Source organism: Podarcis vaucheri (genome assembly GCF_965113315.1).
Source record: "Podarcis vaucheri genome assembly, chromosome: 13".
In the NCBI taxonomy this organism is placed as follows: Eukaryota; Metazoa; Chordata; class Lepidosauria; order Squamata; family Lacertidae; genus Podarcis; species Podarcis vaucheri.
The window spans coordinates 24,475,036-24,497,349 of NC_138751.1; the positions used below are offsets into that span (position 1 = coordinate 24,475,036).

Consider the following 22,314-nt stretch of genomic DNA (forward strand, 5'->3'; position numbering starts at 1 on the left):
TAAAGTTTCATCTCCTTGATGTGTTTTGGGGGCGGGCAGGCCGGGATCACCTGTTGGATTGTTAAAGGCCACAAAAACCGCCAAAGCCCATTAGTTGGTTTGCTGGTGCCAGGACTCTTGTTTGACTAGGAAACCTGGAAGTCTTAGAATATGTAACGATCAGAACTGTGGTTGTTCAGTGGGTGAAAGAAAGATCCTCTTTGCATGTTCAAAGATAAAACATTTATGGACCAATTGGGAGGCTGACCCCCCCCGTTTGTTTTTCCACTAGCATAATGTGCTGCTGTCACCTGCCATCCCAGTTTTGCGCCGTGAATTGCAAGCAGAGACTCTGTAAAAGTAATAATAATGATATGTTCTACCCTGTTTCCCAAGTAGTTCAGGGCATCATCAACATTAATTTCATTTAACACTTCCTTTTTGCTATGAAGTCTCAAAGTGACTTGAAAACAGTAAAATACAGGATATAAAAACAATTTAAAACCAGAGAAGGTTTAATCACTAGTAACAATATACATGAAATGCTCATCCAATAATAAATAAGAGTCAAGTCCTACCCACCTCACTAAAAGATGAGCACCACCACATGAGGCAAAATGAATTAACCAGAGGCCTGGGTGACAGAAAAGTCTTGGGCTGGTGACTGAACACTGACAAAGATGGGGCCAAGTCTCTCTCTCTGAGAATACATGTTTCCCATCCTTTACTACAACAAGAACCCTGCCACTCCCCCACCCCCAGTCAAGCTCCCACAGCTCTTGCCTTTCCTTGTAGGGCAGGTATTCCAGCCTAGCCCCCACTTTGGTTCTCCTTTTCTCCCCCCTGTAAGTTTTTACAATATCCTTCTTGAGATGAGGCAACCAGCACTGTACATAAGTGTTCCATGTGTGGCCTCATCAAAGATTGGTATGATATTGGCAATGTTCTTTGCCGTTCCTTTCCTATTAATTCCTAGTGTGGAATCCACCATCCTCATGGCTGCTGTACATTACACTGCCATTTCCATGGAGTTGTTTGTCACAACAGTCCCAAGATTTCTTTCCTGATCAGTCGCTGCCAGTTCAATATATGCGAAACTAAGATTGGGGGGGAGGTGGATTTTCTGTTTGCTTTTTGCCCCAGTGTGATCACACAGCACTTACACTGAACATCATTTGCCATTTATCTGGCTTTATTGTCCATTCACTCAGCTTGGAGAGATCTGTGTTTGGAGCTTTTCATGTTTGCCTTGCATTTTCACCACCTTAAATAACTTTGTTAGCAAACCTGGTGACCTCACTGCTCACTTCCAGCTCCTGTTCAATTCCTAAGAAGTTTTGCAAAACTGAAATAAATAAAATCTAATAAAATTTCCTTTTATTTACATACACACGATATTGCCAGCACTATTCGCCGTTCAATGCAAGTTGTGCCGGTACCATACACAAGTTTCTTTTTTGACTTGTTGAGGCACAGGAATATGCATTACAAGCACAGTCCAGCTCTTACCAATGTTTACTGCACCATTCCTATACTTCAAAATCACCTGCCAAAAAAGCTGTAAATACACCCTGCCCATTAAGTGTTATTGTGGTTAATTCTGCAGGCAGTGTCTGTTTCCTTATTACTAAACAGCTGTCAAGCATTACCATTTCCTAAATATTTATATGCATGCCGGTGAGTGTAGAGAGACTGGCACAGAACAAAGGGCCCAGAGCTAGTTGCAGAGTGTAATTTGATACAGGTGCACTCGCCAAAACAGCATACCTGAGGCTGATAAAAAAGTCCTAGCTGAGTTTGGCACTGCCTCCCAGTAGTTCTAGGGACGTAGTTCTTCCTTTTTTAAACTCCTCAATTGTTTCTTTGTTTTATTTATTTATCATGTGTATATTGCACCATTCCTCCAGGATTATCCCATTTTTATCTTCAGAACAGCCATGAGATAAAATAGAGCGTTGGCCGTTAATGTATATGTTGCATTTTTAGCCCATATTTTGGGTGGCATGCATGGGACTTCCCTGCCGCTCCTCATCTGCACAGCAACCCTGTAGGATCCTGATTGACCCAAGGTCATGCAAAGACCTTCATGGCAGGGTGAAGCTTTGAACTGAGGTCTCCATGGCCAAAATGCAGCACTGTTCAACAGGATACTGGATTTCAATAGCTACTTGCTCAAGACCAGTCAACAAGTACAGATTTGAACCTAGGTTTCCCTGCTCCCAAAGTTCCAGCATCTGATCTACCACAAGTTTCTCTTGCTGTTTCTTCTGCTGTTTGCATGCCTCCTGTTTGGATTTATATCTTTAAAAAAATTTTATTGCTCTAAAGCCGAATATGCCTAGAGGCAGCTGGTTGCCATTACTGTATTAAATGTGTTCAACTTTATCTTTGCAAGAGTCCATCTTTAAAGGGTAGGGATGGAGGAAACTTCTTTCTGTGAGATGTGGAAGTAGATGGGGTTACACAGCTGTGTGATGGGGGACAAACAAGAAAAGAAGATACAGTGGTACCTCAAGTTACAAACGCTTCAGGTTACAAACGCTTCAGGTTACAAACTCCGCTAACCTGGAAGTTACCTCGAGTTGAGAACTTTGCCTCAGGATGAGAACAGAAATTGTGTGCCGGTGGTGCAGCGGCAGCAAGAGGCCCCATTAGCGAAAGCACACCTCTAGTTAAGAACAGTTTCAGGTTAAGAACAGACCTCCAGAACGAATTAAATTCATAACCAGAGGTACCACTGCAGTTGGAACTGAGGAATAGGTGAATATGTGCAAGAGATTAGAAACAAAAGAATGCCCAGAGTAGAATGGGAGTAATGGAAAGGATAAGGAACATCTGCAGGACAGCGGAGTGAGTGAGCATAATAAAGAACATTACAAAGTTAGGACTTCTTTAATTTGGCAGTCATCTGTGTTAGTTTCCCAGAAAAGCAGTAAATAATCCAGGCAGGACAAAGTGTGCAAGCTATCCGGGTGCAGCAATCTATGTGCAGAGAAGGTGGTGCAAATACTTTTTTTGACTTTTATCCTCATACATTGGTGCAGCATTCCTTGCTAAAAAACAAAGCTCTAAGTGTGTGCCTTGGGGCTACGCTGCCTTCACAAAACTGGCTGCTTCCAATTGCTTCTCCCCGTGGTTTCTGAATGTGCTCTTTCACACACTCCTATTGGCTCAGCAAGCTGCTTAAGCGGGTTTGTGTGGCTTGCGCCTTGCAGCTACTGCGAGCCTTTAAACCTGCGCAGGCTCTTTAACTTCTTCGGTGGGTGGGGGCTGAGATGCCTTCCCACAAGCCCTTGGGGCTGAACATGAAATCGCCATAGACTTGGAAGGGTAGACTGACACGCAGGGGCCATTTCCTGGTTTAGTTGCTCGGGGAACATCTACAGATCTTTCGGATGTTTGCTGTGATTGGGTAGAAACGTCCATCCCTCCCCATCAAACGATAGTAGCATAGACATGAACTCGCATCTCTTTTTGTATTTACGGTAAATTGTTTGTTTAGATTTTGAACATTGAATAGGACCGCAAGCCTGCATTTAAGTTAAAGGAGCGCAAGGTTTCTGTAGCCGATTAAGGGCTGGATTTGGGCTGGAAATCTGATGGTTGTTTGTTTGTTTCCTGGCTACAAATCAAAACCAACTTCAGCGCCACGTTTGGCTTGCAGCATTAATAGTGGGCTATGTTCCTTCTTGGTAACAGCCTTCCATCTTGCATGAAGTAAGAACTAAGTTAGAAAGGCACAGTCTTGTGTCTTTGCTGTTACCTTTTGTTTCTGGGTGGGCATGCTGTATGCAATCATGACTATACCAAAATCTTGGATTTCTTCATCACTCCTAATATCAAACTCAGGTAGTGTGTCCTAACAGGGTTGGAGCTAAAATGATGCCACCAAGAAGCAAAAGAGAAGTATTGATATGCTCTAGGGAACCCCAAGGTATGGAAAAATATTATTATTATTTAGCCGCCGCCCCCAGAGAAACAAACACATACAGCCCAATGAAGACTGGGTAGTAACCACAGAACGTTGAATGTCTGTTGGAAAAGAAAAACTGAGCTTCTTCCCTGGGACAGTAAAATAAAAAGATTTAACTAAAGGAACCAGGAAGTTTCAAATCTCTGTGATGGTGAAGGGACCCCTGACTGTTAAGTCCAGTTGCGGACGACTCTGAGGTTGCGCGCTCATCTCACTCTATAGGCCAAGGGAGCCGGCATTTTGTCCACAGACAGCTTCCAGGTCATGTGGCCAGCATGACACACACACACACACACACACACACACACACACTCTCCCCTTTCTATTTCTTTTTGACAATACATCTCATACTTTTACAGTGCTTCTTGAAACCCCACTAGTGTTGTTTGCACATCACATACATTTTTCAGATAATCTACAAACTTTCCCCAATCTTCGATGAACTTTTGGTTTCGAACATATCTTATTTTCCCAGTCAATCTGTCCAGTTCCGCATAGTCTGTTAATTTCGATCTCCAATCTTGTATCATCGGTACTTCCTCTTGTTTCCATTTCTGGGCCAATGTGGCCAGCATGACTTAGCCGCTTCTGGCAAACCAGAGCAGTGCACGGAAACGTTTACCTTCCCACCAGAGCGGTACCTATTTATCTACTTGCACTTTGACGTGCTTTTGAACTGCTAGGTTGGCAGGAGCAGGGACTGAGCAACGGGAGCTCACCCTGTCACGGGAATTCGAACCGCCGACCTTCTGATTGGCAAGCCCTAGGCTCTGTGGTTTAGACCACAGCGCCACCTGCGTTACTAATTATTATTAGTAGTAGTATTGTTATTAATAATAATTTTATTATCTCCTGAGCAGAGGTGACATGATTGCTAAACCACCTGTGAGGGCATAGGGATCTTGCTCTTTTTAAAAAGTGAATGAATAAGTTATAAATTGAAGGATGAGATGGGGCCATTGCTGTGTTGCTGCAATTTCACATTTGAAATTGTAGCGAGGGGATGCAAGCAGGTTAAGGATTAGACACAGTCTCTTTTGTTGGGCTTTGATCCAAATTCCACTCCCCGCTTTAAAATAATAATAATTCTGGACTGTTACATGTGTTTTCATATAGACAGTACTTGCCTCCTGAGAAGTACAGTCAGATTTGTTAAAAAATAAAAATCAATTCTGCAACAAGCTGTATGTGTTTAGCTCCCTCTGGTGTTTAAGTTTTAAAATGACAGGCTTTCAAGTATTTGCTAAATGGGAAAGAAGTCAGATGGAAAATACTGTGTTGCATCAGAGACGTTTTCCAAAGTAAAGGTGCAAAAAACTCTCATGGTCTCATTAGCAGTGTATTATTATTATTATTTTTTAAAAAAATCTCTTGCAGCCACAGCTGGTCTTGGTCACGTAGCTCCATTGTTGCTCAGCCACTTAGCATCACTTCTTTTATCTTTGGCCCAGACTCCTTCTGTGAAATGTCACAACAAGCATGCACAGAGTGCCTTTTCATTGTGGCCAAAATTTGATCTCACAATTTCAGTGCTGCTGTTTAGGTAATTTTAGACCCTGGACTCCCAAACCCTGGACTCACTATGGAGAAGGCCTGCTTTTGGGATGCTGCTGGATGATTTCAGCAAATTCTTATTTGATAATCTTGGTGACCTTTCTGGTCATGTGGAGGGAGGGGTTGGTACTTTAGGTAACTGTCACACTTTTAATATCACTGCACCACCAATCAGTAGTTAGGTAGGCTAACATACTCAAATGAAGACCAAGGAATACAAGAAGAACATCATCATCATTTCATTGTTTATACTCCACCTATCTGGTTGGGTTGCCTCAGCCATTCTGGGCAGCTTCCAACACATATTAAAAACACAATAAAACATTAAACATGGACTGAGAATATGGACTGAGGAATCTACACACATATAGTTTTGTGTGTAGACTTTTCTACATTTGAAAATCCTGATCTTGAAGGACTCTGTAACCCATCAAGGAACCTATGCATGTTCAGAAATTCACTTCGTTTGTGCTCCTCCTTCAAACCATCACAGAACACAGGAGTCAGATGGGGCGAGAGACATTATTGAAAGGAGTGTTCTTTCCCATTTAAGAAGGTGTTGATTTTTTTGTACATTACTGTCAATGAAGTTTTATAAACCACATACAGTGGTACCTCAGGTTACATACACTTCAGGTTACAGACTCCCCTAACCCAGAAATAGTGCTTCAGGTTAAGAACTTTGCTTCAGGATGAGAACAGAAATCATGCTCCAGCGGCATGGCAGCAGCAGGAGGCCCCATTAGCTAAAGTGGTGCTTCAGGTTAAGAACAGTTTCAGGTTAAGAATGGACCTCCGGAACAAATTAAGTACTTAACCTGAGGTACCACTGTAATTAGTTTGTAATTTGGAGCTGCCCAAATACACCTAGGTAGTGTCTTATTGAAGCTCAAGACTATTTGAGTGTGTAGTTTAGTATTGTCCATATTGATAGGCGATAGCTCTTCAGGGTGTTAAGAAGAAGGTCTGTCTTACCAGCTTCTCCCAGATTCTTTATGTACTTCCTTGAATGAAATATATGTATCTTTTGGAGCAAGAGGGCCGTGAAATTAGCTTGCAAAATGTCATTTTAAAAACAGCAAATCAGCGAATAAAACATCAATTTAATATAAGCAACGAAAGCAAAGAATAAGTTACATTTACCCCATAATTGCTCTATTTATGTATCTTTCCACCACAAAAAAAGGAAAAAGTGAGGGAAGCTCTATTTTGCAAAAGGTATACAATGGAAATTTAAAGCTGACTCTTTCCCATCCTTTATTCAGTGAACTGAATAACGCTTAGAGGACTTGGAATTTAATTTAATTAGAAGTATAATTGCTCATATATCTTCAGTTGGGAGGAAGGATGAAAGGAGTCTGTAAACTGCCAAAGAACTGATAAGGTTCTCTACTGAGTCCCTTGCAGTTCGACAGACTGCTCTCCTTCCCAGGCTGAGAGGAAAAATGGTAATATTTACTGGGTAATATTTACTGGGACAGAGTGACTCTTGCAGCTGTTGTTAAAGTTGCAAAACAATGAAGCACGGGAAGGAGCAAATGAGAAATTTATGGAACAGTGGGATATCAGCTTCACCCAAGACAAGATGCATAACAGCAACAACTGGGGGAAAGAAAGACATAACATCTTACAAGGACAGGAAAGAACACTATGGACAGAATAATTGCCACACAGAAAAAGATATAGGATATAGTTTGAGTTCCTCACTAGTAGTTTTATAGATCATTTAATGTGTCATCACAAATAGAAGTTATTAATATTGCAGTTGTTGTATGAGAATTATTATTATGATTGGAATGTAATTGGAATTAATAAGATTTTGAATGCAGAAGTAAAAAAAACCCATGCAACCATCACATCTAGCACGTGGGGGGACGGACTTTATCTAAATTATATAATTTGGTATTTGAACGATTGGCATTAATAATTGCATTATAAATTGGTATTGTTATAATGAGGCTGTTATTGGACTGTAATTGAAAATTAATAAAAAATTATTAATTAAAAAACACACAATTTAATTTCCAAAACATATACAGCGGTATCTTGGTTCTTGAACGGCTTTGTTGTTGAACAAATCTGCTCCCGAATGCTGCAAACCTGGATGTAAGTATTCTGGTTGCAAATGTTTTTCGGAAGTGGAACGTCCAACGCGGCTTCCGCTTGAGTGCAGGAAGCTCCTGCAGCCAATCGGAAGCTACGGCTTGGTTTTCAAACGGTTTTGGGAGTCGAATGGACTCCCGGAATGAACTAAGTTCAAGAACCAAGGTACCACTGTACAGACTGGGATAAAAATCTCCAGTTACAATGTTTGTTGGATACCGGTAAGTCTTTCTGTCAAGTAAATTGAATCTTTCAAGTAAATTGTCCATGAATAACTGTTAGGATTCACAAGAAATGCACATTCTTTATGGATAATATCACATGTTATGGTTCATCGAGGCAAGTCAAGACTTGCTTTGCTATTGGGGTTTGAGAACTTATCTGTGAGAAGTATATGCAAAATTATTCATCCATGATGCTGATGGAACTAAGGTGTGGCACTCCCTCCTCTCATCTTTCTGAACAATCTGCTTATCTTCAAACAATGGAATATTGATTTTTCCAGTGATCTATCTCTGCAGTTACAGGGCCCATGGACAAGACAAGCTAAAGCTTGTCAGGACAGGAGATACAGAAAGTGTGCAATTTACTTCTTGTGTGGACGTCATAAAAAGATAGGGTTCTGGAACTTTTCTCCTTATTTAGGAACATTCCTATATTTGTAAGATTTCCAGTCACTTCTAGATGGGTCCTTGGCTTTGTCTGAGCCCAGTAATCTTTCCCACCATCAAGTCCTATGACCCAGTAGCCATTCTCAGGACGCAGTTTGGCCTTCCCTTTTCTATGAACAGAATGAGAAGCAACCCCTAAGTCCCAATTTTCTTTTCGTCCAACTTCCACTTCCCAGTAATATTTGTCTTCAGAAAAACTGTGTGCTGCCACAATGAAGGTATGGAGGGTTAACATATCACTGTAGTAAAAAAACTTAGAAATATTTCCTGTGTCTGAAACACTTTTCCTAACTCTGGACACTTCCGGTTGTGAGGGAGCTGACTCTGGGTCGAAGACCACGTCAACTGTAAAGTAAAGAAAACGGATTTCATTAATTGGACAACGACGCCACGTTCAACAAGCTGCCATTGTACCATGTGATAAATAGAAATTTCAATTCAACATCCCATTCCTAGGAATTTTCACTCAGAAGTAAATCCCATGGAGGTCAATGGGACATATTTCCTCACGATCTCCAAAGTGCCTTCCAGGAAGGTGTCTGCTGACTGGAAAAAGGATACGCTAGAGCAGAGGAAGGCGCTTTTGAGATTGTAAAAGGATTGCATCAAAGTTCCTCTGGGAGGCCGTTCCTGCAGGGCAGGGGTGGCAGAAGGGGCAAGGTGTGTATGGGAGCAAGCAAGTGGGTGGGAGGGCAAATGGCGCTGGCAAGATGGTGGCTGGGGGGAAAGAGGTGGCAGTACAGCGTACCGTTGCATATCACCCGAGGTACCAGTGTAAGATTGCACCAACCTGCATCCAGCAATTCACTATTTCACTATTTAACATAGTTGGGTTTTTTTTGAATCTGGACATTTTCTTCAGTGCTACAGAGGAATCTCCTCCATTTTCATTGTTTTAAAAAACAAAACAAAAACAAATTCACTTGCAGCTTTTGATGGCAAGTAAAAGCATTTCCTGGATCTTTATTACATCCTTTTGGAATTGGAAGGATGATTACAAAGGAAGATTTGGGTTGTGCTTTACAGGATCATCTGAATAAGCGGCACAGCAGAAGGTGTGCAGAACTTTCTGATTCCCTCCCACCACTAAAGCCCATTGTCTTTGCTTGTATACTGTGCTACTTATATTTACAAGTATGTCTATTGCAGAAGCGTCATCTTCCAAAGAACATGGAGGGGGCCCTGACATGAAGCTTGCTCCGTGCCTGGCTCCACCTTCGGCCTCAACAGTGGAAGGGGGGGAAGCCCCCTAAAAAAAAGATTGGGAGAACTCACAGAGCCTCAGCCCCCTGGAGTTGGAGCGTTTGGTTTATTGACTATTTTATTTAGCAGACAAGTGGTTCTTCCCATATTTTTTGTATTGTTTTGTTATGGTGTTCTATTTTGTGGTATCTCCCAATGTACCTCTGCAAATACTCAATAAAGTTAAAAAACAAAGAAAAAAGTATGTTGTTCTCACATCTGAAGGAACAGGCCTCTCAGAACTCTGTGAATAAAGGAATGAAGAAAAGTAATTCTTAGTAAGTACGGTAGTTCTTTTCACATAACAACCAGCAATGTTGGCACAAGCTATCCAGCGAGCTGGCCCACAGCACTTCTCCACACACCACAGAGGTAATGATGATATATATATATATTGAATATGACGAAGGCAAGCTGTACAACTGAGGGGAATCTAGGTAGTGGCAGGTGGTGATCAAGGGAAGAACAAAATGCTCAGACCAAGTAATCTTTAAAACTCTGTGCCAGTATCATCACTGTGGCTTAATCAAAGGCCCTTCGCTAAATGAATGCCCACTACTGAGCACCTTAACCCTCCAAACTGATACCTACTCTTTTCATGTGTTTTGCCACAAACAAAGAGAAATGGAATATATGGCTATATTTTAATTGGATCAGTTGTTCAAAAGCAGAAACATTTTATAAGGCATACCTTTTTCTTCCTGCAATTTTCTGTTTTCTTGTAATACTATAGTCCTAAAAAAGAGAAATGTATATGGTTTTCATTCTAAGTAATATCACCCGCCAATCCCCTAATAGAAGGAATGATTCAGGTCCCTTGAGGTGAGTGGCATAGATATGACAGGGGGATTTCTACAAAGAACCAAATACCATTCAGAGTGGTATAGGCGTTATTTGTATATGTCTTTCGATGAACTGACTGGAAGACTATAGACTCAGCTAGATTGGTAAAGAAAAAGCGATTTGTATGCATAGTATATGCAGTATAGGGACGCGGGTGGCGCTGTGGGTAAAAGCCTCAGCGCCTAGGGCTTGCCGATCGAAAGGTCGGTGGTTCGAATCCCCGCGGCGGGGTGCGCTCCCGCTGCTCGGTCCCAGCGCCTGCCAACCTAGCAGTTCGAAAGCACCCCCGGGTGCAAGTAGATAAATAGGTACCGCTTACCAGCGGGAAGGTAAACGGCGTTCCGTGTGCTGCGCTGGCTCGCCAGATGCAGCTTTGTCACACTGGCCACGTGACCCGGAAGTGTCTCCGGACAGCGCTGGCCCCCGGCCTCTTGAGTGAGATGGGCGCACAAACCCCAGAGTCTGTCAAGACTGGCCCGTTCGGGCAGGGGTACCTTTACCTTTACCTATATGCAGTATAACACTGTGACACCAGATGGCGATGTGGAGTCCTGTTTTTGCTAAGCTGATTTCTCATTTAAAAGTTTACAATGCCCTTAACTAAAACTTGAAGCTTCTTTGATGCATCTAGATCCAACCTGTGAGTCAAGGGGGGTGAGACAGTGTGTGTGCATGAATTCAACAGTGCTTAGTTTCCTTTTGTTGTTTGTTAATGTTGTTAATATTGTTTTGTGGATTATGAGTGCTGTCATGCTTTGTGAATTTTAGATTATGACTTCTTTGTGGTTTTGCTGTTTAATCTGTTTTGTTAGTTATTTTGTTGCTTTGTTAGTTGTTATAGAAAGTGGTTGTTTTACTGATGAGTTGTAAATTTTATGTGATTTATGTTGTGATTGTGATGTTCTATTACGTTATTGTTTGTAAGCCACTTTGTGACTCATGGGAGTGAAAAGCAGCATAGAAATAGAATGAATACATGCAGGAATTACATCATCTAACATTTAATTCAAAACCCAAAAGGTACGTGAAAAACAAAGGTAACTCTGTTAGCGCATCAAAAGAAACATCCACATCTACAACTTGGCTAAACTTTCATTAGGACCAGCCAAAAAGAAATGGCAACAGCTGCAGGGTTTCTTTTGTCGCCTCAGCTGTGGACCAGAGCAGTGGACAAGGAAGTCCAAGTAAAGTAGTTACATGGCAGTTAAGAGATCTGAATAAGAAGATGCAGGCGATACTGGGGTGTCGGTCCTTAATAAGTAAAGACAGAACACCGTGGAAACTGTGCATGGAGTGGGGCACTCAATCAGACTTAGCTTATTCTCTCACTACCAACAGAGAGTCACAGAGGAGTTGATCAAGGCTATATTCAGCAGGGGACAGTGTTTCCATTCAGCTATAATGATTGTTAGCAGCAAACAGTCCAGCAAGCACGGTTATCTGTTCAATTGAGCTTTATTTACAAGCATATTCACAGAGCTGCTCTCGCACACATCCACCACACATCAAAGATGTTGGAATCTGAGTCTTTCTGGTTATGTTTCCAACAAGATCCGTGCCAAAACCTCTTAAACCTGCCTCTGTGTTTACGTTCTTCGTATAGGTGTGCCCAACTTTGGGACTTCGGACTGAGCGTGTTAATTGGTTCTCCATCACTGTCACTAGAGAGTGGTTCCGGAGTCACCCGACCCCTTGGCAGACTGTCTTCGTCTGAGCTCTCTTCCAGCACCCCTCCCTTTGATAAGGGAGTGCCAGGTCTAGAAACGGGGTGTCATTTTGAAAAGACCAGCTTCCTGTCTCTTCTGCCGGCTGACTCTCCTCTTCTACCCCGTCTCCTGCCTCATTTTCTGGGTCCTGGAGAGCCAGGTTTCTGACATAAGCCCCTAACCCACAAATCAGTTACAGGGAAGTGCTTGGAACGCTCCACCCCAGATAATGTCCTGTGTTTAATGTTTGGCTCAAACTGGCAGAAAATGCTTCATAGCACAGGGATAATCTTGATGGTTTATTTTTTAATACAAAAATGACAACGGCTAGCTACAAAACTGAGGGAAATCTAGGCAATGGCAGATGGTGATTGAGGGAAGAACAAAACCTTCAGGCCCAGCGATCTTTAAAACTCTGTGTTGGTGTCATCATTGTGGCTTAATCTAAGGCCCCTAACTAACGGAATGCCTGCCAATGTGCACCTTAACCCTCCAATCTAATACCAACTTCTTTCATGTGTTTTGTCACAAAGAAAGAGAAATGGAATATGTGGTTAAATTTTAATTGGATCAAATGGTTGTTTAAAAACAGAAACATTTTATAAGACATACCTTTTTCCTCCTGCAGTTTTCTGTTTTCTTTTAATCATACTAAAAAGAGAAATGCAAACAGTGAAAAGCATATGGTTTTCATTCTAAGCAATATGGCCTGCAATCCCCTAATAGAGAGAATGAGCCAGGTCCCTTAGGGTTAGGGATTTGCCTGACAGAGAGGGTTGCTTCCCCTGCTGACAGCAATCATTAGCTGCAGACACAGGACAGGCAGACATCTAGTCTGTCTTTGAATCTCCTATACTTCTACAACATAAGAATTCAAGAATACTAGACATGAACCCCCCCCCCCAAAGAGAGAAAAGCAACCCCGAAAGGGCTATTTGTACGTGCTCATAATGCTGATATTTACTGGCTGGAGTAACACAGGGGAAAGTATGGGCCGGGGAAGACATTCACGTAACATTTCTCAATCCAGACACCAGTTTCCTAACATAACTAAGGTATTCATAAACAATTAATAGAACATCAACAAGTATAAAACCAAACCGAACAATTCTTCATAAGATCAACTATCACAAGATCAACGATCATAAGATACAAAACAAGGATACAAAAACCCCCCATGAATAGCGAAACGTCCCTCCCCAGCAACAAAACCCCCCTAAACAACACCCCAGTTCAATAGTCCAGAGTGTGAGAATCTCGTAACTAGATTTTATAAAAGGAGAAGATGGAGTTATATCCACGTTCAAATCTCACCCCCCAGATGTGCTTTTAGCATTACACATATAATTACAAATAAGAAGAGTGCAGGCTGTTCTTTACAGGACCATCTGAATATGCTGCATGATACAAAGTGTGCAGAACTTTCTGATTCCCTCCCACCACTCAAGCTCATTGTCTTGTATTCTGCTAATTATAACTAAAAGTATGTTTATTGGCAATTTATTTTATTCAACAGGCAAGTGGTTCTCTCTCTCTCTGGTGTTCTGTTTTGTGGAATCTCCTATTGTACCACTGCAATAGCTTAATAAAGGTTAAAAAGAAAGAAAGTCTACCTTGTTTTCATGCGTTTCAAAGTACAACCATGCAGAACACAACGTGTTTTGTCACAAACAAAAGAGAAATGAAATATAGGGTTATATTTTAATCGGATCAAATGCTTGTTTGAAAGCGGAAACATTTTATAAGGCATACCATTTTTCTTCCTGCAATGTTCTGTTTTCTGGAAATAGTCCTAAAAAACAGAAATGCATATGATTTTCATTCTAAGCGATATGGCCCACCAATCTCCTAACAGAGGAAATGATCCAGGTCTCTCGGGGTGAGTGGCCTGCCTACAGCAGGGATTTGACTGACTGAGGGACTTTCCACAAATACCATTAGGAGTGCCATAGTTCCTGCGTCTACACAAGCACCATCCTGCTTTAAGTGTGGAGGGGGTTGATGGTGTGATTCTGGAGACATTGTTTCACACCACTTCGCTCTGATCAAGCAGAGCTGATCAAGTCTCCATTCAGCACAGGGCATTGTTTCTATTCAGTCCCTAACCCATAAATCAGTTACAGGGAGGTGCTTGGACCACCTACCCGCACCCCAGATAATGTCCCGGGTTTAATGTGGGGCACAGGCTGGCAGAAAATGCCTCTTGGTTTAGCAAAGGGGTAATCTTGATGGTTCATATTTCTCCTTTTAAATACAAAAATTGAACATGTGGCTGTGTTTTCAGATGATCAAATGGTTGTTTACAAGCAGACAGATTTTACAAGACATACCTTCTTCTTCCTTTATTTCCCCTTTTTCTTCTTTAACACTCTGCTCTTCATTCCGTGAGAGAGTTTCCTTTTCTCTGGCACCTTGAGATGTGGGGCAGGGGTTGGGGGGAATCACAAGGAGGTCCAATTTAGCTTGGCATCTAAGGGCACCACCAGAATAGAGTACCCTAATGGATTTTTGTATTTACAACCAACTACGGAATATAGAGCTGTAGGTCTCTACAGTAAAAGTCCCAAGGCAAGGATGTAAGAGTGGATCTGTGGATTGGGGTAGTCTTCTTGTGCCTGTTCAGATATTGCTGGACTCTAGCCTCAGCCAGCATCATCAGGGATGATGGGAATTGTAATCCAGCTACAGTACTGTTAAAATCACAGATTAGTCATCTGTTCTATAAGCCATTTGAGGGGGATTGTACCCTCTGTTGGATTTTTTTTTGTACATCTGCAGACCTTGTGCAGAGGCAGATCTAGGGGAGCATGACTGGTTTGGCCACACTGGGCACAGAGCTTCTGGGGCACTGCAGCAGGTGACACAACTATGAAGTCCCTACATGGGAGCCCACTGAAATGTGAAAAGCCAGGGTCCACCATTGCCTTGTAATTACTCGGAGAATGTAGATAAATCTCTCTTGGGTCTCAATGACCCTGCTTTGGCTGCAGTCTTATCTGCATTCATAGGAGCCAACTCCTAAGGTCTGAGGGCTCTTTGCCCCCCAATAAAATATTTGAGGGGGCTGCCCCCCAAAAAGTGATGGGCATTGCCATGCAAATCGTGTGTGTACACTGCGTCTTGTGATCGATTATGTGGAGAGGGGTTTACCTGGGCCCCCCAATATTTTATGCAAGTTGGCCCCACTGTCTGCACTCCACTCCTCACATGAATTCACTGTAAGAGAGAGTGATTTATACGGTACCTTTGTGTATGACTGCCCAAACAGTGACTGCAAGAGCAAGAAGAGTGAGAAGAAAAAAGACAAATATCACCCAAAAGGCAGTGCAGGAACAATAATTCTCTGAGGTACTGTTGCCTGAAAGAAAGAAATGGCAGAGAATAAGGGATGCCTTTTTACATGCTATGATAGTCAGACAATCAGGCAGTATGATTAATCAACTGAAAACCTTTCCATTAATTAAAAATAGGTTCCTAATTGATCAGGCAGCAGATATTTTAAAAATGTTAACCATTTTAAATGGAACCACTTGAGTTCCGAGATTTTTGGAGTCATTGCTATCTATCCAGGGACTCAGTATCAGTTGTGGCAGCAGGAACTCATGGAGGACAATGGAGAGGACTAGGGTAACACATTATTAAGAAGTTCAGCCAGGTCCTTTCTTTGCTGATTAGATTATGATGTCGCAAAGAGAGTAGTGGGAAATATAGTTGTAAGGGGGCCTGTTTTCCTTTGTTACCCCCCTCCCATGCCCACATGAACCAATGAAAAAAGATAAAATACTTTGTGCCACTTTATAAGCATAGATGCAAATTTGGAACTGCTAGAATTTAATCAGAAATAGTATCCAATTCACCCTAGTGAATAGATGACCTAGGTTCCTGCTCAGTTTGCTGAGCAGTCACTAACTGTTAATGATCAGATTCAAGGTCACTGCTTTCCCTCTTTCCCTCTTCATCTGTCAACCAGTCTTGGACTGGGAAGCTTTTCAAAGAAAGGGTGCCTTCAAATAGGACTGTCCTTTGTGAAGGAGAGGTCACCTCTGGGGATTACTGTAGCTTTAAATTTTACACCACAAATGTGAAAGTTAGGCCTGAGCTATTTCCTCTGTGCCTGTCCTACTTTGTGATTCATACCTTTTGAAGATTCAACCACCAGAACAGTTTGGGTCTGAGCACCCCAGTCTTTGGTCTTGACAATGCAGCTGTAGCTTCCTTCATCAGACTTTTGGGCCATTTTCAGCATCAAGGAAACATTTCCAGTGTCCAGTCCCTCTGTGGCAAACACTGCCCTGGACTCATAGCCTTGCCCAAATGTTTCCTGGCCAGTGAAAGCTGTGAACTGGTAGATGTTCTCCGTGTTGTCATCTACAGTTTTTTTCCACTGAACTTCCACATTTTGTGGCAGAACCCCAGAAGAGCTCTGGCATGGCAAGATGACATCTTGCCCCACATACCCAATGACAAATAGGGCAGAGTTCAGTTCAAAATGGTCTGGAAAAGAATCACAAATATTAAAGGCAACAACAGCACCACCATGTCTGAGGTTGAAACGTTTCCCCAAATGGTACATCTTGGGGTTTGGATTCCTTACAGAAGGGGCAAATATTTTCCCTCCACATGACTTTGTGTACATGGAGGTAAGCGGTGAAATTGGGGAATATTCTGATTGAGAGGAACAGGAAGCCTTTACAAGGATCTCACTGGATGTATGGGCCAGACTTGTCTACAGACCTTTGGTGCACTTGCACTGAATACCATTTTTGAGGTTCATTTTGAGGTTATTTGCTGATGGCTACACTATCTGATTATCGCTATCGGGGAAGGTATGAATTAAACAGCCTCGGCCCTGTATACCTGAAGGAGTGTCTTCACCACCATCATTTAGCCTTGACACTGAGGTCCAGCTCTGAGGGCCTTCTGGCGGTTCCCTCACTGCGAGAAGTGAAGTTACAGGAAACTAGGCAGAGGGCCTTCCTGGTAGTGGCGCCCGCCCTGTGGAACACCCTCCTGTGAGATGTCAAGGAGATAAACAACTATCTGACTTTTAGAGGACATTTGAAGGCAGCCCTGTTTAATAATAATAATAATAATAATAATAATAATAATAATAATAATAATAATATTTTTTATTATTAGAGTTCCTGTATTTACAGTAGACTCTCTTCAGCTGGCTTTTGGCCTGTTTGCACCCTTTGTCAAACCAGCTGGAAGATCCCAACGATCTTTGTGAGCCACTACTCTTGATCTCAGTTCTCAAGAGGTCTTGCAGTCTGTCAGTCAAGGTCTTAAAAAGTCTATAGCCTCAGCAGCAGAGGTAGCTGAGATGATAGAAGCAGGAAAAGCCTTTAAATCACCTGTATGAAGGAAGTGAGTGTGTGTAGCTCAATAGTGGAGAATGCAGGTCTGAGATCCAACCCCCAGCATTGGTAGGTAGAGCTGGGAGAGAACCCTGTCTGAAATTCTGGAGAGCTGCTGCCAGTCAGTGCAGACAATATTGAGGCAGATGGATCAGTAGTCTGAATTCAGTACAGTGGTACCTTGGGTTACATACACTTCAGGTTACATACGCTTCAGGTTACAGACTCCACTAACCCAGAAATATCACCTCGGGTTAAGAACTTTGTTTCAGGTTCAGAACAGAAATCGTGTCGCGGTGGCACAGCAGCAGCAGGAGGCCCCATTAGCTAAAGTGGTGCTTCAGGTTAAGAACAGTTTCAGGTTAAGAGCAGAGCTCCAGAACCTCTTAACCCGAGGTACCACTGTATAAGGTTAGGCTGCTATCAAACAAAACTAGTTTGCTCACTGAAGTCTTCTCACGCCAAAGCCTCATCTATTACTGAGACATCCTCCTGCTTAACAGTGACTGCCCCACCTTGTCTTTGAACATTTCATTGCTTACTCCTACTTGAAATGAGAGTAAGATGTAGGGAGGCAAAAAGAATTAATTAGCTTTTCTGCAGGGCCACTGCAGCTCCTAGTTTCCCCATGAGAACCAGTCGTATAATGAGAGCACAATCAAGATGGAGGCAGACACATTTCCAGATTCTGCTATGGCTTCTCCACTGTCAAGTAGGAAAGGAGAAATTGCAAAGATCCACCAATGAGAACCGCATGCGCACATTGATTTCTGTGTCACAACATGCCTAAAAGTCCTTCTTGGCTAAGTCCATGGCAACATAACATTTTGCTGCTGCTGCTTCTCTACACTTTTTACCTGATGAAGGGATCAGTGCCAGGACTACAATGTAGAAAGAACCAAGTATGAGATGGACAATTTCTTGAGGTTTATAGAGCCCCATCCTTCTTTAGACAGCTCTGATCTGAAATATGAGCAACAGCACCAACAAACATAATTAGGAGCAAATGCTTTGTGTTTTGAAGCCCCTCTCTGTTACATTCCCATCTACCCCAACAAATCAATACCAATCCAGGTGTCAAAGTCAAGGATAATAATATGTTTTAATTCTGTGAAGTTTTTTTTTTGCTTGTTAAAAAAACTCCCTTTTGTCAATAGCTACTTCCATGTGGAAATTCAATGAAGCAGGGATTTAGAAGTCCTTCTTGCTAATATGCACAACAAGACATGTCTCTTTACCTTGGCCTTGACACTTCAGATATTTGCTTTTGGGGCTGATCTTATTTTTCTGGCTGTAAAATGTTTTAACTGACTTTTCATAATGCATTTTTACGTTGTTGAAATCTGACCTCAGACCATAGGGTAAAGTACAAGTGGGGCGGGGCGGGGCGGGGGGAGTGAAGAGAAATGTAAAATAATGATTATGACAAAAGTATCAAAATCAACGACAATAATATCTGCTGGCATTCCGAGCTAGGGAGGTTATGGATGGTGAGGGGTTTTGAAGAAGAAATCCTGTCATGCACTTTCTGAGGGGTTTTGAAGAAAAAATCCAGTCACGCACTTTCTGAGGGGTTTTGAAGAAGAAATCCTGTCATTCACTTTCTGAGGTATTGCCGTGACAATAAAGGACATTACCACATGAAAAATGGGGACCTAAACAAAATTTTGCAGAGCAGTCCTGCCCTCTAACAGGACTGCTGCTGCTGCTTAGGAATCCAGTCAGTCTGGAGCAAGAGCCATGTAAAGCGCTTTTTTTTTGCAGTTTATAGAGGGAGGGCAGCTTCCAGAGTTGAAGCGAAATGGATACATTTTTATTTTCCGTCTTCCTGAAACCATGCAGTAAATAAACCTACAGGGATTAGGTTTGTAGTTGGTTGCCTCCCTCAGTCTGATTGTTTTGTTGTTATATAGTATTGGGTAGGGATGGGAGAGAAATTTGGTTTGGTTCATATTTCAATGCGAATGTACTTAATCTGCACTTGCTAAAAAGACACACAAACTGAAACGCAGCGATCCTTCAAAATTCACACTGACTCTTGTGATGCAGTTCTCCAGCCAAAATCTGTGTACAAAAATATACACATTAGGGGGAAAGCGAGCACTAAAAGGTCTGGTTCTTGTTGGCCGTTAGAAAACATACTGTAATACAAACCTCTGCAAAGTACACATACCTCACACCAGTACTGAGAACTGCACATTCATCCATTGGGAAAATAACTACTTCCTGGATGCTTTCTCAAACGTAACTTCTATGTATTTTGCTGGGGAAAGAGAGAAACGAGAAAGAGTGAAATGCATTAAAATGCAGCATTTTATGCAGGATAGATATGGATAGTGGCTAACATTGTGTGTAGACCACCTCCCCAACCAGTAGGGGTAGTGTACTAGATGCAGAGGAAGTGGGGTGTGTGAATACAGCCCTCCCCTTTGGTATCTGTTTCAGTTCCTCCCACTGAAGAGTTGTAGGTAGCTCAAGTTCTTCAAATCTGTTCCACATATCCTCTCTTTCATTTCTTCTCTCTCTTCTACAGGCAAATTATATATAAAACTGCTTAAGAAATTCAGAAAAGGTAATTTGAGACTAGGACATAATCTAATCACATTTTTAATCCGATTTGATTTCAGGTTAGAATATCCAAGTATACACTTAATGTTCCTGCTGACAATAGTGGGGGTTATGTTAGGTCAATAATTTTGACTGTATTGTGTCCTTACATTGTGTGAACGGTGAAAAAAAACTCAAGGGGATGATCATGAGAAGAAATCCCACTTGCTGACTGTGAAAATGCACTTTGAATTATCCGTAAAAGCAACTATGCTGTCACACCCTTTGACAATAAAATAATATTAATTAAAAAAAATACAAGGAAGAAGTTACCTTTTCCTGGATTTAGAAGAGATCATGATCGTGATTAAAACACTCTGTCCTTGACTACAAGAAACCAAACTGCGGTTGGTGTTTGTTTCGCTTCTATTCTTGGCAGGGTGAGAGCAGGTTCAGTGCTGCTGAACCTTGGCCAGAAAAAAAAACCAGATAAAATTACAGATTAATTTAGGGGAAGGGCTGAAACTGGCAGAGCATTTCTCTTGCAGGCAGAGTTAGCACATGCTGATTTTATGCAAATATGTGCCCTCTTTTGCCTCTTTTCTGGAGATGTGTAAGTAGCTACCCTACATTTCTTCTGCTTCAGTTGAGCAACCACCTCCCAGCAATAAAACGTAATGTTTGCATGAGCAGAAAACTTGCCAATATGATAAATGGTGTATTGTAGAGGTAGGGTTTGCTTACTGCTAAGATCACTTAAAACTTCGGTTCACTATGAAATTCCTGCTAGTAAAGACACAGGTGGGGGTACCTCCTGACAATGCTATTTGCAAGTACAATGTTTTAACTAGAGAAAGAAAATGACAACTGCTGCAGAGAAGTTCTGCAAAAGAAGCAAATGGACAAAAAACATGCAGTCTGGGCAGGGCAGAGCCCTAATTTGGAGGGTTCAAGATCTTCCCTACTCATGGGGGCATGTTTGCAGGCATCGCTGCTGATATAAGAGAAAATCATTGGAAGGAAGCCTTGCTCTGAGGTCGTAGAGGAGAAAGGCATTGCAAAGAAGCCTTGCTCTGAGCACCTTGTGTATATGAACATGCCCAGTGTCCTGTGGCCCTGCTGTGCTGATGTTCACCTCAGCATGCAAGCCAATAATAAGAGTACCACCAATGATACCTAAAAAGTGTAGGCTGGCCAAGAGTGCCTTTAACCCAATATGACCTCATTTGATCACCCCATCACTCCATCCAGTTCATGTCTTCTATAAATAAAACCAAAATTCAAAAACAGCCCTCTGCAGATCCTCAAGAAATAACCCACAGCCTGCCTTGGACAGGTGGATCCCATCATCCTGAAAAATGGTGGGGAAGATCAACGTGGATCCTGCCATGAGGAATGTACCCCAAACAAAGTCCTTAATCAGGCAATTCACCTTCTTGCGGGACCTATTGTCCTTGATTGGTAGGTGTGCCTCTTGCCACATACAAGGCTCCAAGAACTCAGACCAAACCAAGAAAAGAAAGTATGGATCCAGCAAAGATCCTTCGTAACTCGCTAGGATGTTAATTCCTGTCCATTGGATGAAATAATTCTCACCCAAATGGATGCGTAAGATGTGGGGGAAGAACACAGGCACCTCAAGGTGAGAAAATGTGGCCAGCAGTTCTCCTCAAAGCATTCTTCTCCCAGTTACGCACTGGAAAGTATTATGGGCAGGCAAATGTAACTGCATACTGACAGCTGATGATGCATCTCTCCATTGCACACAGAAAAAGAGGGATTGCTCTCATAGTGTAACTCTGAAAGCCTCTGGCAACAGGCCCTAATATGCCTAAAGAAAGGAGAGAGTTACCAGAGAGTACCTAACATGTAACTTGTAAACACTGGAACACCATCTCTGGATGTCCTTGATACGATCTGTAGGGATGCCCATCAAGCCACAGCCATGGCTCCAATATGGAATGAATGTATTCCAAATTGTCACATCATCTGGTGATGTAGGGCTTGGGGCAACACTGCCCCAAACTGAAACTGCATCAGTGCTGAGGAATCCTGATTAACCAAAAGATAAACGTGTCCCATAGGCCTATTGGCCAAATAAGCCATGAGGGCCATCATGGGCCATATGTACAAATGGGCAACTATCAAGCATGACCTTGGAGCCAAAGCCTTGCTGGTCCATCATGAACCACTTCAACACTATGTGCCTCTATCCACCTGTAACAGGAACATCCCTAAACAGCGAGACCTGCAGAAGGAGTCTCACTGGGATGGAGGGAGCAGCTCACCCAGCCGGATTTAAATAGGAAGCTTATTTGTCTGTCAGGTAGTTTCTC

At 42.3% G+C, this 22,314-nt stretch overlaps 1 protein-coding gene across 3 annotated transcripts; it reads right to left on the bottom strand.

Annotated features, from left to right (window-relative positions):
* Nucleotides 1–6,099: 6,099 nt before the first annotated feature.
* Nucleotides 6,100–20,410, bottom strand: LOC309516776 (butyrophilin subfamily 3 member A3-like). Of its 3 annotated transcripts, XM_082195621.1 has the most exons (11): nucleotides 20,312–20,410; nucleotides 19,605–19,694; nucleotides 18,289–18,394; nucleotides 16,209–16,565; nucleotides 15,316–15,429; nucleotides 14,402–14,482; nucleotides 13,824–13,863; nucleotides 12,684–12,722; nucleotides 10,214–10,257; nucleotides 9,740–9,766; nucleotides 8,491–8,625 (listed from the first exon to the last, which is right to left on the bottom strand). In XM_082195621.1, the coding sequence occupies exons 3-10, from the start codon at nucleotides 18,371–18,373 to the stop codon at nucleotides 9,759–9,761; spliced, it is 768 nt and encodes a 255-aa protein (XP_082051747.1). In that variant the 5' UTR covers nucleotides 18,374–18,394; nucleotides 19,605–19,694; nucleotides 20,312–20,410; the 3' UTR covers nucleotides 8,491–8,625; nucleotides 9,740–9,758. The 3 variants fall into 3 exon arrangements, with proteins under 3 accessions (XP_082051746.1, XP_082051747.1, XP_082051748.1); XM_082195620.1 differs by lacking the exon at nucleotides 9,740–9,766 and having other exon boundaries at nucleotides 6,100–8,625; XM_082195622.1 differs by lacking the exon at nucleotides 8,491–8,625 and having other exon boundaries at nucleotides 9,712–9,766.
* Nucleotides 20,411–22,314: the final 1,904 nt, after the last annotated feature.